At 41.2% G+C, this 15,003-nt stretch overlaps 1 protein-coding gene across 2 annotated transcripts in view; it reads right to left on the reverse strand.

The window, feature by feature from the left end:
• Positions 1–15,003, reverse strand: part of kiaa1109 (KIAA1109 ortholog) — a 66,448-nt gene that overhangs the window by 40,898 nt on the left and 10,547 nt on the right. For both annotated transcript variants that reach the window (XM_069662534.1, XM_069662533.1), the window contains exons 12-35: positions 14,596–14,674; positions 13,676–13,767; positions 13,372–13,489; positions 13,102–13,257; positions 12,679–12,776; positions 12,252–12,436; positions 11,596–11,702; positions 11,202–11,434; positions 10,759–10,977; positions 10,440–10,577; positions 9,616–9,792; positions 8,147–8,275; positions 7,500–7,619; positions 7,016–7,350; positions 5,666–5,916; positions 5,173–5,413; positions 4,176–4,667; positions 2,756–3,026; positions 2,472–2,609; positions 2,290–2,360; positions 1,995–2,168; positions 1,248–1,368; positions 792–941; positions 65–192 (exon numbers count right to left, since the gene is read on the reverse strand). In XM_069662534.1, the coding sequence (XP_069518635.1) occupies positions 65–192; positions 792–941; positions 1,248–1,368; positions 1,995–2,168; positions 2,290–2,360; positions 2,472–2,609; positions 2,756–3,026; positions 4,176–4,667; positions 5,173–5,413; positions 5,666–5,916; positions 7,016–7,350; positions 7,500–7,619; positions 8,147–8,275; positions 9,616–9,792; positions 10,440–10,577; positions 10,759–10,977; positions 11,202–11,434; positions 11,596–11,702; positions 12,252–12,436; positions 12,679–12,776; positions 13,102–13,257; positions 13,372–13,489; positions 13,676–13,767; positions 14,596–14,674 (4,223 nt within the window). The remainder of the gene's footprint in view (positions 1–64; positions 193–791; positions 942–1,247; positions 1,369–1,994; positions 2,169–2,289; positions 2,361–2,471; positions 2,610–2,755; positions 3,027–4,175; positions 4,668–5,172; positions 5,414–5,665; positions 5,917–7,015; positions 7,351–7,499; positions 7,620–8,146; positions 8,276–9,615; positions 9,793–10,439; positions 10,578–10,758; positions 10,978–11,201; positions 11,435–11,595; positions 11,703–12,251; positions 12,437–12,678; positions 12,777–13,101; positions 13,258–13,371; positions 13,490–13,675; positions 13,768–14,595; positions 14,675–15,003) is intronic.

The following is a 15,003-nucleotide window of genomic DNA, read 5'->3' on the forward strand; positions in this document are numbered from 1 at the left end:
TACTGAATTGGTGAATGGAACAGTAGTAAAGATTGCAAAAAAATTCTAGTATTGGAAGTCATACCTGTTCATTCTGAACTGGGTTGCGATCCTGTCGAAGCACAGCGCCACAAGAGACACATGTGTGACACACTTACTGGAGCAAGACGGTGAACCTTCCTCTACAGAAGCCTGCAGGAGGCAAAGGTTCACCTGCAGGAAAAGAGAACAAAACATAAAGATAAGCAAACCAAACCCTACTGTGGTGTGAAATATTGCGCTCAAAATCATTATTAAAAACCTGATGCTACGGGCATAAATAGTAGCTATCTTCACTAGAAGCTCTTTAACAAGACAAATTATTGCTCCACTGGGAGAACACAGTCAAAAACAGATAAGTCATACTGAGTATGAGGCTCTTTTTCCAAAATGTGTTTTTTTGGGGATATTTCTCAATATGAAGACATGCAGAGGGGAATAGAGAAATCTATAATGCAATAGTCACAAACGAGAAACACGTATTATGTATAAAGCCAAACTTTTGGTGTACACAGCCTTTGATTTCCTTTGAGTGGAATTAAAAAGAAGAATACAAATGCTTTTGATAATATAGGCTACAGTTTACAAGGTATTGCTTCCCAAGCTGAAATGCTATCATTATGCTACAAAATGCTGAGCCCATTGGATAATCATTGTTTAAATGTAAAGTGATCTACAGCAAAGCTCAGGATTCTGTGCCTGATCTTGAACCTCTCTCAGCCAGAGCACAGGAAGACCGCTGGCCTTTCATTATTCGGGGTCACGGGTCTTACCTTGGGGATGGAGACGTTGGCTTGGAGGCCCTTGATTTTCACATTATCTGGTTTGACAGACAGGTCTGTCTGGCCATGGGAGATGTTAAGGGAGCCAGGGGTCGTGCCCTCTGTCTTGGACAGCTTGTGCTCCTGCTTGCCTGTTTGGCTCTGAGTGGATCCAGATCCAAAAAATTGACACATTAGTCACTTGGCAACAAAGTCACTTTTTAATTAGAGGGCTGTTCCTGTTAATCTTATTCCACCTGGTAAATCATTATCACAACAATTACAGGTTTTTCTTTTGTGGTATAAATCAACAAATATTGAAACAAAAATTGACTGATTGATTGATTGAAAAATGTCTGTGATTTGCTCGACTCAAGCTCTATGTCAACATTCAAAAACCTCTATCATTATCAATGAATAGTAACTCATAAAGCTGTATTGCTTTGTTCTGTTCTTTGTTGTTCTTACAGACTCAGTGACAGTGGACTTGCTGATCTGATAGGCTTCATTGAGGACTTTCCCATGCAGGTCATCCAGAATGGCTGCAGGATGACGGATACTGGCAAAATGGACCATGGATTCAATATACCTAAGAGACCAAACAGACAAACAGCTGTTATCAAACACAAACATTAAATATGTTATTTAACTTTTATGTATGTCATGTTTGCCTGAAACAGACCTAACCAACCCCCCCCAAAAAATCTTCCTTTCCAAGTATGATAAAATTTACTTGTCAGTACTTGAAGGCTGGCCACTCTCCAACCTTCTCGCTACAGTTTACCCATCTCAACATTACATAAGTCAAGAGCTTAAAGCTTGTACAACCATTGTAACCCAGCACTGTCAGCCTGTGGCAAACTTAAGATTCACACTAATAGACACCCAAGACTGAGAACAGACTCTGAAGCAATGTCAGCAGAATTTTAGATCCAAGATGCAGTGTGAATAAGGATTAAGGTCAAATCATCTAGCTTCTAGCTTCAGGCTAATAATAACCCCTAACTAAGAATGTGTACTGTGAGAAAGACGGAGTTTGAAAAATATTAAGTGAAAAATCAAATAACTTGGTACACCAGTTTTAAAACCTTGTTTTAAGGGAGACTTGGTTGAATAAGCAGCATAACAAATAAAAAGACATTTAAAATCAGGACATAGTTATAGCTCAAACAAGGAACAGAGTTAAAAAAAAAAAAACCATTAGGATAGTTATACCTGTCCAGGGATTCAGCTACAAGGGGTGTGAGCACCACATTGATGGCTCCCTTCACTTCCACAATGGCAGTGGTCCTGGTCTGAGCTAAGGGCTGCTCAAGAGTCCAGTCGTCTGTTGTTGTGTCCTCATCTGTGTTTTCCATGGCCCTCTTATCCAGTGGGGTATATGGTGTACTACAGAGGGACAATGAGACAGTCTCTGATCATGCAGTTATATATTCAAAATATGAAATGCGAAATGAAATGTGAAGCTACAAATAATTTCTGTGCTGACAGAAAACACAGTGTTCAATACCTGTTGCTTTCTCCCATCAGCTGAACTCCTCTGTCCAGTAGAGAGCTTGCAGAAAGGCCCTGCTTTATCACCTGAATGTAAAACAACATCAGCAAATACTAAGATAAAATTTAAACTAACTATTAAAATGGCCAATTAACTCCCATTATGCAGGCAAAGATAGTTAGCTATTAGTCAAAGACCTTAAAGCTGGGGACGGAGAGCTGGTCAAAGGAGGCAGAGCTTTCTTCACTGGTAGGTGTGTCCAAATCTAGGGGGCGATGCAGAGAAGACTTGGAGGTCCTCTTATTGGTGGGCTGCTTCACAGACCAATTTGAGACCTGAAAGCATTAAAGTTAGCACAATATTTTTTGTTGTTTATAAGCACAATTCAGAGCCAAATTTACTCTTAATATGCAGATTGAAGTATTTGTTCCATTAATTAGAGGTGCCATGATTTTCATTAAAATATTGTTTAGGACTTTACCTGGTAGTGGGCGAGGTAGCTCTGGTAGCACGCCATGACATGGGGCTGGCGGGTTACAGGGCCGGGTTCAGCAGTCTTCTCAGCTTCAACTGAGCTCTCCTCCTCAGCCAGGGCTGAAACGAAAGAGGCCTGGGATGTGTGACTGGGGAGCGGGTGGGGTGGCAGTGGAGGCAGTGTCGGTGGCAAGGGCAGGGGACGTGGCTCAGTGATCAGCTCCCCATTAAGCACGTAGGTAAGGGGACCTTCAACACTGTGGTAGATGGAGCTCCGGCTAGGGGGGAAATTTTCACGCAAAGGCATTAAATGAAAATATAAATGTGTATTTAACCAGTTATTGATTAAAAAATAGCCTGTACAAGTATGGATTAAACCTGCCAGAATATACAGTACTTCTTGTCTGTATATAGTTTTAGGTTCTTGCATACAGGCTTGTTTCCACAGCCTTGTGTCATTCTGAAACCTTTTATGTGACTAAATTGATTACTTTGTTTGTGTGGAGGCTGTATCAATCAAAAGCATGCTGGAATCAATGTGACAACATTTTGAGTAATAGAAAACTGACAAGGCAGTTGCAGAACAAGAATGAAATCAAATCTGCAACACACCATCAGTAAGTGGCTGCCTATGGATCAAACATCTCATTTGCTACAACCCTCCTAGAACACATTCATCCTCACATGATCCAATCAGAGTAATAAATGAAAGCTGCAACGTGTTTAGCTTTAGGGCAAGTTGCTTAACACAATGAAATGCAAAAATTGTTGGGTATAAAACATAAAAATGCCATAACACTGTTAATGTATTCCGCTGCAATGCGCTATTTCTGAATCACTGCTATGATGTTAGTGTGATCCATAAGAAGTAATTTGATGCATAGTATACTGCCTGTTTGTCTTGTCCAATCTGCAACGGTTTCCAGGTACAAGCTAAGTGTTAAAGACCTCGCTGTTACTGAAACAAAACATTACTATTGCTTCTATCTCCAGCTATCATGATACTTAAAAGAAGCAAAGCATTTATTTAATAACTCTATTGAAATATACAAATTCTTCCAATTAAAACAATCTTAAATGTAAAACATAGAAATCATCAATATTTCAGAAGGGGCCCTTTAACATTATTTAAAAGAGTAACACTTCAAGCAATCTGGCAAGGTCAGAACTTGCTAGACAAGTCATTAATTCATCTGCTCGTACAGATGAGAAATGAGAGTCTTTAATGTTACTGTGAGCTGTCTCTCTCCCTGTCTGACTCAAACATCACCTTAATCCAGTGCTTAACCTTGTACCTCATCCGACTAACCACCCAGTCTCCATTCAAAGTTTGAAACCCTTTAACTTTGAAAACTTTTGTCCCACTGAGGCTGGGCTCTACTCCCTGAAGTTTCCATTTTCTAAATCAATTTACATGATAAGCTGACCTGTAGTTTTCCATGTGATATGGGGGCTGCTGTGGCTGCTGCATCTGCTGCCTCCTCTTCTTCTTGCGACCTGGGTATGTCCCTGGACCCTCATCGGCACTACTGATCGGCTCAAAGTCCTCAGCAGCGGAGAAGTAGGCTTCACTGTCGGCCACAGACATGCTGGAGTCAGCAGAGCGGTACTGATGGAAGGTGTTGGAGTCCGCTGAAGGCGTGAAAGGAAAGGATCCGTAGCTCCTTCTCTGACGTGGAGAATCCAGGACATTCTCATCACTGCGGGAAACCTCACTGCTGAACTGAACGCCTCCAGACAGAACTGGTGGAGGCTTGTCGGTGAAGACGGCAGCTGACAGGCTCTTGGTGCTGCCAAGCCGACCTGAGTGTACAGAGGACTGGCGTTTGAGGGGGGAACAGAGGGGCGAGCGCACTGAGGAGCGGTCCTGAGAGCTGTTGGGCGAGACTGGGGAAACCTCTGGGACCTCACCTAGTGTGCTGCAAAGAAAGGAGAAAATAACATTGTAAGCTATTAATTACTATGTGAGGATATAAGAAGTACAACATTATATTTAAATAGTTCCATAGAACTTGGCCCAGACGCAGAGTTTAACTTAGTGATATGTAATTGATATGCTATTCTAAGCCTAAATGCTAGCCTAATTTTGTGTACAGGTAAACATTCATACAATTTTATTTATAACCATTTTCGCTATGCAAGAGTTTTGTGCAAAATTAATTAAAGGCCAGTCTTGTATGGACGTCTGTCCCAAATAAAGGTAGTGTTAGTTCATAGCCTGAAACAAATAAAAGCCGGGGGTTTTTTCAGTAGTTTTTCAGTAGCCACACCTAAGCTGAAAATTCTTGTGCATTCAAGTGGTTCCTGGATGCTCTGTCCTCTTATATTTCTGTGCTAGCATCAACAGTGACACAGTTTAGTATGCAACATTAAATATAGCATTTTACACAGTCCAGGCAGACTGTCATTTTGGATGTTACTCACTCAGCAGGGCTTTTGCCGTTCATGGGAAACATGCGTTCCTCTGTGCATGGTGAGGGAGAGTCTCTCTCTCCAGCCAGCAGGGGCAGCGCAGCACTGGAGGAACTATTTTCTTCAGAGGAGGAGGCAGAGCTGTGGGAGCGTTGGGGCACCTGGAGACTGAGGTGTTGCTGACCACGTCTCTCAGGCAGCTCAGGAGGAAGGCATGGCGAGTGTGTATTGGTCTTTAGTCCCACAACTCTCCCTAAGAAAACATGCATTTTGCTAAATAAGACATCATCGAGTAGATAGACATGGTAATGACACAAAGCTCAAGTAATTACGATATAACAGAACAGCTACTCTTCCAATACCAGAACACCTTGGAGTTTATTCTATCAGTAATAAATTAAACATTGTAGATTTGAAATATATTTCATTTTGCTTTGGATTCACAAAAAAAATCCTTAAGCAACTCTGGGGAAAATCAGGACATTGATATTAAAATCTTTAATACCATCAATTTTAGGTGTTTCCTTGGTAATAATCCACTCCCCTGGCTGTAGCAAAGACTGGCCATAAGACATGTCTGACTCAGTGCTGGAAGAAGAGAATGCAGACGATGAGGAGGGTGTGAGCTCCTCAAGCTTGAAGAAGTCCAGGCCCATGTTAATACCTCCAAAGAACCTGCAGCCCCCAAGGCAGCCACAGCGATTCCTGCTGCGCTTGTTACGAATGCCTGCCTCTTCTGGCCACAGGAACCAGAGTCTGAGGAGAAGAGGGAAAAGAGAGAGATGATCAAAAAGAATTGAGGCAGACTGGATGGCAGTAAGCAGCAAATAAAAACAGGGAGGGTTGTGGTAGCTCTGTGGTTACTGTATGTGTGTCTTGCAGACATACCAAGCACTGAGATTAAATGATGCATTGGTCGGTTTTTTAGTCAACTGGTTTAAAAACTACTTTTATAAATATATATGCAGTGGCAGCAGACGGTGAGTCTGGTACGCTGCTGCCACTGCCAAGGACAAGCGCAGGCTGCAGCGTATCATCCGCTCTGCAGAGAGGGTGATTGGCTGCAATCTGCCATCTGTCGAGGACCTGTACACCTCCAGGACCCTGAGGCGTGCAGATAAGATCAAGGCCGACCCCTCTCACCCCGGACACAGTCTCTTAGAGACCCTTCCCTCTAGCAAGAGACTGCGCTCCATCAGGACCAAAACCTCCCGACACAAGAACAGTTTCTTCCCTTCTGCTGCCAGCCTCATCAACAAATTCCTTGTATGTGCAAACCTACTTGGCAATAAACCCCAATTCTGATTCTGATTCTAATTTACCTCCCTCTTTGTTCTGTTAAGTTTTCCAGAATCCGGTATTGGCATACACTCCCTGACTCGTGAATTTCTATACCTTTTTTTCCTCATAAACCACATGCAGCGCATTAGCTTAAGTAATAAGAAATAGCAGACTAGACAATATCATTTGTAGTGCAAATGGTTCCCTGCAGACTTTTTATGAGATCCTGAATAATTATTTTGTTAAATCTATTATAAAAGCAGTTGGCCAATCTGCCAGCTGATGATCACATATCACTTTATACGACTGCATCACTGACTCATAATACATATAGAGCTGTCATACAGCAAGTGAGTCATTTTGACTTTGAAAAGAAGTTTCAGCAAACAAGGTTTTTAAAGCCATTGTAAAGAACTTTCATCGTCGATCTTGGCCACCCCTGTGGTACATGTCATAAAACTGAAGGTTGATAAGTATATTAATTAATTATATTATTGAACAAAATTGGCCGGTGATATAGAAATGAAAAGTCATTAGTAGAGCAACAAACACACAACTGTTGTGTGTTTTTTACCTTTTGGTCTGAGCATCGTGTAGCTCGAGAAAATGCCTCTGGACTTCACACTTGGCTGGGTGGTCAGCGGCCAGGGCAATGTCTGCTGTAATGAGGTTCAGGTTGACTGAACCTGCCTCCAGCCAGACTGAGCGTCGCAGCAATGGGGGCTGACCGAGACCTAATGGCTGACCCAGACCTTGACCCTGTCCAGCTGGCTGCAACCTGGTTGCCTCACTGTGTTGCTGCTGTTGCTCGATGTACTGCCGGATGTTTACGTCCTGCACCACAGCGCTGATGCCCTCCCCCACTGCCTGATTGTGCAGGTTGCAGTTGGCTATGCGAATGTTAGCTGTCTGTAGGGGAAGAAAGAAAAGAAAAAATGTGGGACATTTACAATCTTACAGCATATTCATTAACTGAAACTGGGTTTAAATCAGTTTAAATGTGATAAATGGGTATATTTTCTTCAATTCCAATAAATGTATTGGTCAATGCTAGCTACCTTTATGTTGGCGGCACAGCCATGCTCAACAATGAAGAGGTCAACTCCATCCATGGCCAGTCGGGTCATGGTGTACTTCAGCTCTTCTGATGTTCGACAGTGGCCTGGCAGGCAGGTCATCTAAAAGACAACCATCATTACCAGAAGCTTGTCAGGGATAGCAAGGAAGAGTATGGCTGTATGTTACGCACCGCTACATAGACTGCCGCTACAGCTGCTCAGCTCTTAGAATCTAATGAGTGCAAAGAATTGTTTTCTCTCAGTTAGTTAAAGTTCAAGTTACTTCAGACTACTTCAGATTTTGTGTACAGTTTTGTGTTACAGTTGCTCAGTTCAGTTTGTCTTGTTTAGTTGCTACAAAAACTGTGCTTTCAGAGTCATGCATCATAAGAGAAAAGTTCACAGTTGTCTCCTTTATTATGATGCATATATATAATGATGCATTTGCATTTGCCAGTTCTGACCAACATTAAAATCTCACAAAAAAAGTCTTGAGCCATAATGAGGAAATGTAGCAGTTTCCAGTATGAGATTCAGACACACAGCAGCAGCAACTAGTTCAAACCAATGCAAGACATCTACAGAAGACAAAAGGAGAATGTGAGAAATGAAGACCTTGTTCTGCAAGTCGTACTGCCTATTTGTACCTTGGCATCACAGATGCGACGGTCGACACCATGCTGGCAGATGACAGAGGGCTTGGGTTGTTCAAGCTGGAACTCTCTGGACACCCCATGGAAAAGAAAGGTCTCACCCCACTCTATCATACTGGCCACCTAATAGTCAGAAACCCAAGTACACACATTAGTACCTCATTTGCTATACATTTGAAGTCCTGATGTTGCCCTCCAGGATTTCAATATGCAATATAGGGAGATGCAATACAATATCTTACATAATGTATACATATCTCCATATATTTTGGGGGTGGGACAAAATATCGATATCGCTATATATCGTCGTCCCCACTGGTGTGATATAATAATCATATCGCTGGTGCCAAATATCGATATTTTAACTGAAAAAAAAAATACAGTGCTCTAAACAGATCTCCCTGACAATTTGAGTCACTGCATGATTTTTTAACTCAATTTGTGTCAAAATCTGTGAAACTGACACCCAGTTGCAGTGAATAAACACATTAATCCTGCACTTCACCTTTCTAGGGGCATTTTGTATTCTTCAGTTAATCAGATATTGTGATGTACCATTATACAATTGTCTTGCAATATATCGCAGAATCGCTGTATCTTGATATTATTGTTATCGTGGGCCACAAATCACGTATCGTATCGTGAGTTGCCCTGCGATACCCACCCCTAATATATACATAGTAAGTTTACAATGGGAGCTTCCCCAATTTGTCCCAAATGCAAAACAAATACTGGAACTAGAACACATCATCTTTGGGAGTGTGAAAAAAATGCAGTTATTTTGGAGGGCAATATGTGGAGAAATAACTATGGTGATAGGACAAATACTGCCTCCTGGCCAACATTAAATGCCTACTACGATGTGTACCGGACCTTTCAAGGTACATAAGGAAATAATTCAGTTTCTTTGAATGTCGGCTAGAGAGGATATAAGAGAAAGTGGGTTGGGGATGAATCTCCTTCTGTTCAGCTGTGTAAATCTCTGATGTTGTCACTTCAGCAGTTATTGTATTGGAGGAAGGGCTATTCTTTTTAAAAGAAACCCGGAGAAACCTCTGAATTATTTAAATATTAGATGCAGTTTGGCATGAAGACAATTGAAAGGGCTTAAGGATTGTTTTGTTAATGTACAACGCCACTGTTAATTACATTTGTACTATGCTGGCTTGATAAATGCTGGGTTTGATTCCTGGACCAACTATGCAAATACTTTGTAAAAGTGTACTGAGCAGTTGTTGTTTTCTCTTTGACAATCAATAAAAAATAATGTTAAACAAAATAAAATAAAATAACCTTTGGATCACATTATTTTGTCATGGTGGTTGATACAAGCAAACTTTTGACAAACACACCCACTTCCTCTAAGCTGATGTAAAAATCAATGATATAATTATAATCTGTCCCATTTATCCTTTTTACATTCTAAATGACCCTTTTCCTTAATACAAACAAACGACACACACCTGTGGCACAGTGACCCTGCCGGTGAGCCCCCCAGCCTGCATATCAATGAGCCAGGCGTATTCCAGTGTGTCACTGCCCAGGGGGAGTCCCTGAGCAGAGAACATGGCATGGGCCCTCATCTGCAGGCCAGACAGACTCAGGTGGCCATCCCTCAACACCCCGTCTGCTGTAGGACGCTGTGAGAAAAAGAACGGACTCTAACACACACATTTTTATCTTACTTCACTGCTTTACAATTTGTCGGTAAATCCAAAGTAACAGAATATAGCAATCTTCAGCTAAAGTAAAATTCATTTCAAAATATCCCTGCAGATTCCATGAAAAAAAGCTTGTTATCGCACTGGAGAAGACAGATGAGGGCTACACAGTTTTTGTCAGGGATTAGAGAAAGATATTCACTCAGAGCAGCAAATAGGATCCAAACTCACAGCTAAAGCTTAGAACTTCTGTGTGGTTATACAATATGCAAGTGCTTATGCAAACATGTGCCTGGTGCAAAGCCTGTTTTACATTATGCAACACTGACTGCTTTAATCGGGGTATTTTCTAAAGACTGAGTCACCCCTTTAGTTGCCACATAATGAGGAGTCGTTTCTATTAGTGTAACCTTTTTACCCGTGAGAGGTGTAGTTGAAGTTTGCATTATTCTGGTTGATTACACGGTCTTGAAATTAGGGGCCAACATGTCCCTTTTATATTTTATTGGGCTTCAGGAATGAAATATACGTTTTCTTCGGCAATGTCCTACAGATAAAATCTTAATCTATTAAATGACTGTACTGTGTAGCAGAGCACATCAAGCATAGTGTAGTTGTTTTCTGACCTGGTAGTTGTCACTGACGAAGATGTGAATTGGAGACAGGAGCAGCTGAAGCATTGTCTCCTTGTAACCCTTCTTCATCTCAAAACAGAGTCGCTCTAAGAAGCCGGACGGACCTTCAGGACCCTCACTGCTGCAGTGCTGGAGGCAAAAGTAGCACTTAAAAGTGTGGACTTATGCATCAACTGTTTTCATTTAAATAAACACATATAAACTCAAAAAGCATCGCTTGCAGGTTTAAATAACAAGCATAGCATATAAATAGATGGGGTAATAAAAATTTATTATTTATTTAAACTAAATGTGCAGTGATAATTTTTACCATTGGCAGCCGGCCGTGGACTTTGTAGAGGTTGATGTACACGGTGATGTCCCATGGGCGCAGGTCCAGGGGATGAATGTCGGAGTTGTCCTTTTGTTCACTGTCCTCCATTCCCAGAGGAGACCATCCAAGGCCCGAGGAGGTGGAGGTAGACAACACGGGGCTGGATACTGCCTCCTCAAAGTCTGTGTACATGTCGTCCTCACCAAAGTAGTTCTCCTGTGGGAACAGATGAAAGGAAGGTAAGAAGGCTGTTTTATAAATTGTATAATTTTTACACATGCTTTCATTATAAACTATAATCTACATTGAGCATTCTCTCTACTAAATAGAACAATTAATTACACTCAAGGGAAAGCAACAAAACACAATGAATGATTAACTGAGATGTAACCAAAATGATTTTTTTTTTTTTTTACCATCTTAATTGAGGATTTCCATACCTTGATGGAGATGAGTGCCCGGAGCAGAGGCCCATAGAGGATGATTTGAGAATCTGGGGACATTTCCATCTCCACATGAAGTCTGTCAGGTGGGAGCTCTGAGGGGTCAGTGGGGGCCCGGTTGTGGGCGGCTGAAGCCGATGTAGAGGTGTAGCGTGGTTGTGCTTTGTGAGGTACAGAGATGTGTTCTGGGGGACGTAGGGCTGACAGCATGGATTCTTCCATCTCAGACACTTTAGAGACAAATCAGAGGCAAGTCAGAGAGCGTTATGTGAAGCCGCTAGCTAAGACATAGTTAAGGTGACTGAGGGAAGATTAGGAAGAATAAGCCCATTGTCTCATGGTTGTCTTCAGAGAAAACCACAAAGAAATGTCGCTAAAGCAGTGACCTTACACGACTGTTTGAGCTGTTCATCGGCCTTCTGGGGATATATGGGGTGCCAGGTGTAGTCAATGATGAGCAAGAAGTTGGGTACACTCCAGCAATCCACCCAGCCAGCTCTGAATGGGGGGCAGAAAATATGTTTGCTCAGCACACAGTCATAACACTGAGTTAATTATCATTTCAAATGGATTTTCTACTTTATCATTTGCTTTATGACCCATTCTATTCAAGGACATTCACAGGGATGAAAAACGTAAAACTTGATTACCATGCCACACAGAGTGGTGGTGCTTACAATGTGGAAATAGACGCTGCTTTGCAACATTCTCCGATACAGATGAAGACTAAGATGGATCTACAATAGTTCTACACATTATAAAGGATCTAAATTGAAAAAGACTATTAAGTCATCACTGAGGATGCTAAATAAAACTCTATCTTAACAGTGCACAATTGAAAATAGTTCTATAAAACAGGCTGTTCCAAAACTAGCAGGAGCAACAACTATTGACACACACACACACACACACACACACACACACACACACACACACAGACACACACACAGACACACACAGACACACACACAGACACACACAGACACACACAGACACACACACACCTTGCCCATAACTAGAAAGAGATATGTTTCTGGTTTAACTCACTCTGCGTGGGTTATATTCCTCCAGCGGGACTTTGTGGGTTTGGGAGGGGGAGCACCTTGGTTCTCCCCTGGCATGAACATGTCTGGGGGGAGCTTTACGTTCTGATAGTCTTTGGCTAGGGTGAGAAGGGGGTAGCGGCTGGGATGGCACTCTGGCAGGGACAATCGCATGTCTGTATCCTCTGCCTGAGGACAAAGCACAAACACATGAATGCATCCACACATATTCATAGTTGGTGTGAAAGTGTTGAAATTAACTGCACAGAGGATACATCTGAATCTGAAATCTCTGACATTAGAATCTTAAGTATTAGAAAATATATAGTTTTGTGTGCAGGAGTACTTCTGTACTAAAAAGAGGGAAAGATCTTTACGCTGAAAATGAAAATATTACATCACATTCACATTCACTGACAGAAAAGACTCACCTTTAAACTGAAGCGGGTATGGCAGGTGGTTGGAACAAACTCATTAAAAGGCAAAGTGAAGTCTATGTTGAGCGTCTCGCCACATGCTGCCAGGTACACTAAAGAAGATCAATAATGCAATTAATTAGTCTGCCCTGCTCTAGCATTACATGAAGTATATATTGTCAAATATATCACAGCTTAATAGAGTCATAGTATCCTATTATGAGAATGTGCTTCCAAAACTAAACAGGCATTAAGTTATTGATTGTGTTCATGTATGCCTTTTTTGTGCAAATTGCCATTTGTTGTCTGACTCGACATATCTGCACATCTTTACAGAAATACTAGAGCCTTCAATATAGCTTATAGCTAATATAGAACTTGACTGGCTTGACTTGGGACTTAGTGAGTTTCCAATAATGCTTCTATAAACTATCTTACCATTCTCCTGCTGCTTGGTGGAACAGTCTATCCAGTTGTGCTGGTTTGCTGCCCAGATCATCTCAAACTGGTGAAAAAGAATTTTGAACTTCCAGGAATAGGGGACAAAAGAGTAGATGTCTGGGGCACTGTCACTGGCCCAGTCCTGGATCAAATCTATAACGGCAAAAGAGACAGTGATGAAGTGAAGTTTTCTTGTTCGTCGTTTCATACATTGCAGTGTTGAATACAAATGTTGTCATTGTTCTGTCTGTTTGCTGGAGGACTCACCGGTAAAGAAGTTTTTCTGGGCGTAGATGAAGTGGTAAGTGGCCTTGTATACTTCAATCTCACACTGCCATGACTGAGGCATGTTCCACACCCGAGGGTAGCTGGCTATGACATGAAACTGAAACAGGAGAACACGATTTTACTAATAACAAAGCACTATCTATGTACATGTATGCTTGGCTTGCATTTGCTCAACTTCCCTTTCATCCTGAGGTGATGGAAAAGTGATTTTTTGGGGGTTTTTTTTATTTTGAACCAAAAATCAAGCTTAAAAACTTAAATTAAATAATTTCCTGCTACTTACAGCCAGCATCTCAGCCTCCAAAAGAGTCCTGTAGAGCATGCTGCTGGTGGTGTCCACGTGAAGCAGCTGGCCTTTGATGGTAGGAGAGTAGCCTGAGGGCAGAAGAGAGAAACAGAAAAGCAGGGCCATCAATTCTAAGAACCCACAGCTGGGGCTAAGTCCTTGCCAATAATGTCATTTACCAGGAAAACTTGAAAAGCTTCTTATCTTAACTACATTTCTGGGGACAGAGGAGAGCACTGACTGACGAATGACAAAATATTATCAGCTCAGTGCGATAAATTATTTCACATATCTCACAAACAATCTGTGGAAATTGGGGATGTTTTCCGGTGGTTAGTTGTTCAAGAGGAACAATGGTGAAGTTTAGCAAGTCATTTATACTGATCTACAACAGATTCAGGTGATAATTGTCAGAAGGGGAAAGGAATCAGTTTCACATTTTTCGTCTGATAAATTATAATCATATAAATATTGATTTTAGGCACTTTGATGTAAATTCCTAAAGTGCATTTTAAATTTTAAACAGCCAGGTAGTTCCAAGTATGACTGGTGTTTGCTGTGATCTGAAGAGATAATAATTAAGGGCCAAAATAATTTAGAAATCTTTTTGAACTTGAATTTTTTGAACAAGAAAATCTTAATGGAAACGTTATTAAATCTCACTAACAATAAAAAAAAGCTCATTATATGACCAATGTTATATACATTTTTATTAACACTTTTTTAAATCCTAAAGTATGTGTTCATGCTGACTTTTGATAAAGCTGCTCATCATGGGTGTAGTTCAACCAGTAGTCACTTAAACAGATCACAACCAAAAAATGCCCAAAATATTGGAGATGACGTGAGCTCCTATGAGCACAGAATTTGTCTCATCTATCCAACTACTAAATTTTTAAGGACCTGGTCACACTTACCATTCTCTCCTACAGTCATAGGAATGTTGACTTCCAGGTAAGAGCCTGCCCCTACATTCACATGGATAGCATTGGTTTCCTAGCAACAGAGATGAAGACAGAGCATGGGGGAACAAAGAGCAAACAGAAAATTCATACATGCTATCAAATAATAAGAGGGTGCCTTTCTGCCTTAAAAATAGTCCCCTAGTCTAAAAAAATGTTCAAAAGATTAAATAAAATGACAACTTTCCTGACTCAAGCCATTTAAGGAGATTTTTATCCAACATGCATTTATGTTGATATTTAGTATGCACTTCACATACTGAGCTTTTTGAAAATCCCTGCACTGCTCGGGGATGAAAATTTGAAGAGGCATAAAACATGAACCAATGTCAATGGCTAAAATATGGTGAGGAATAAAAGAAA

This window comes from Semicossyphus pulcher, unplaced genomic scaffold (genome assembly GCF_022749685.1).
Source record: "Semicossyphus pulcher isolate SPU_LCO1_2020_fin unplaced genomic scaffold, fSemPul1.0.p SCAF_14, whole genome shotgun sequence".
Taxonomy (NCBI): Eukaryota; Metazoa; Chordata; class Actinopteri; order Labriformes; family Labridae; genus Semicossyphus; species Semicossyphus pulcher.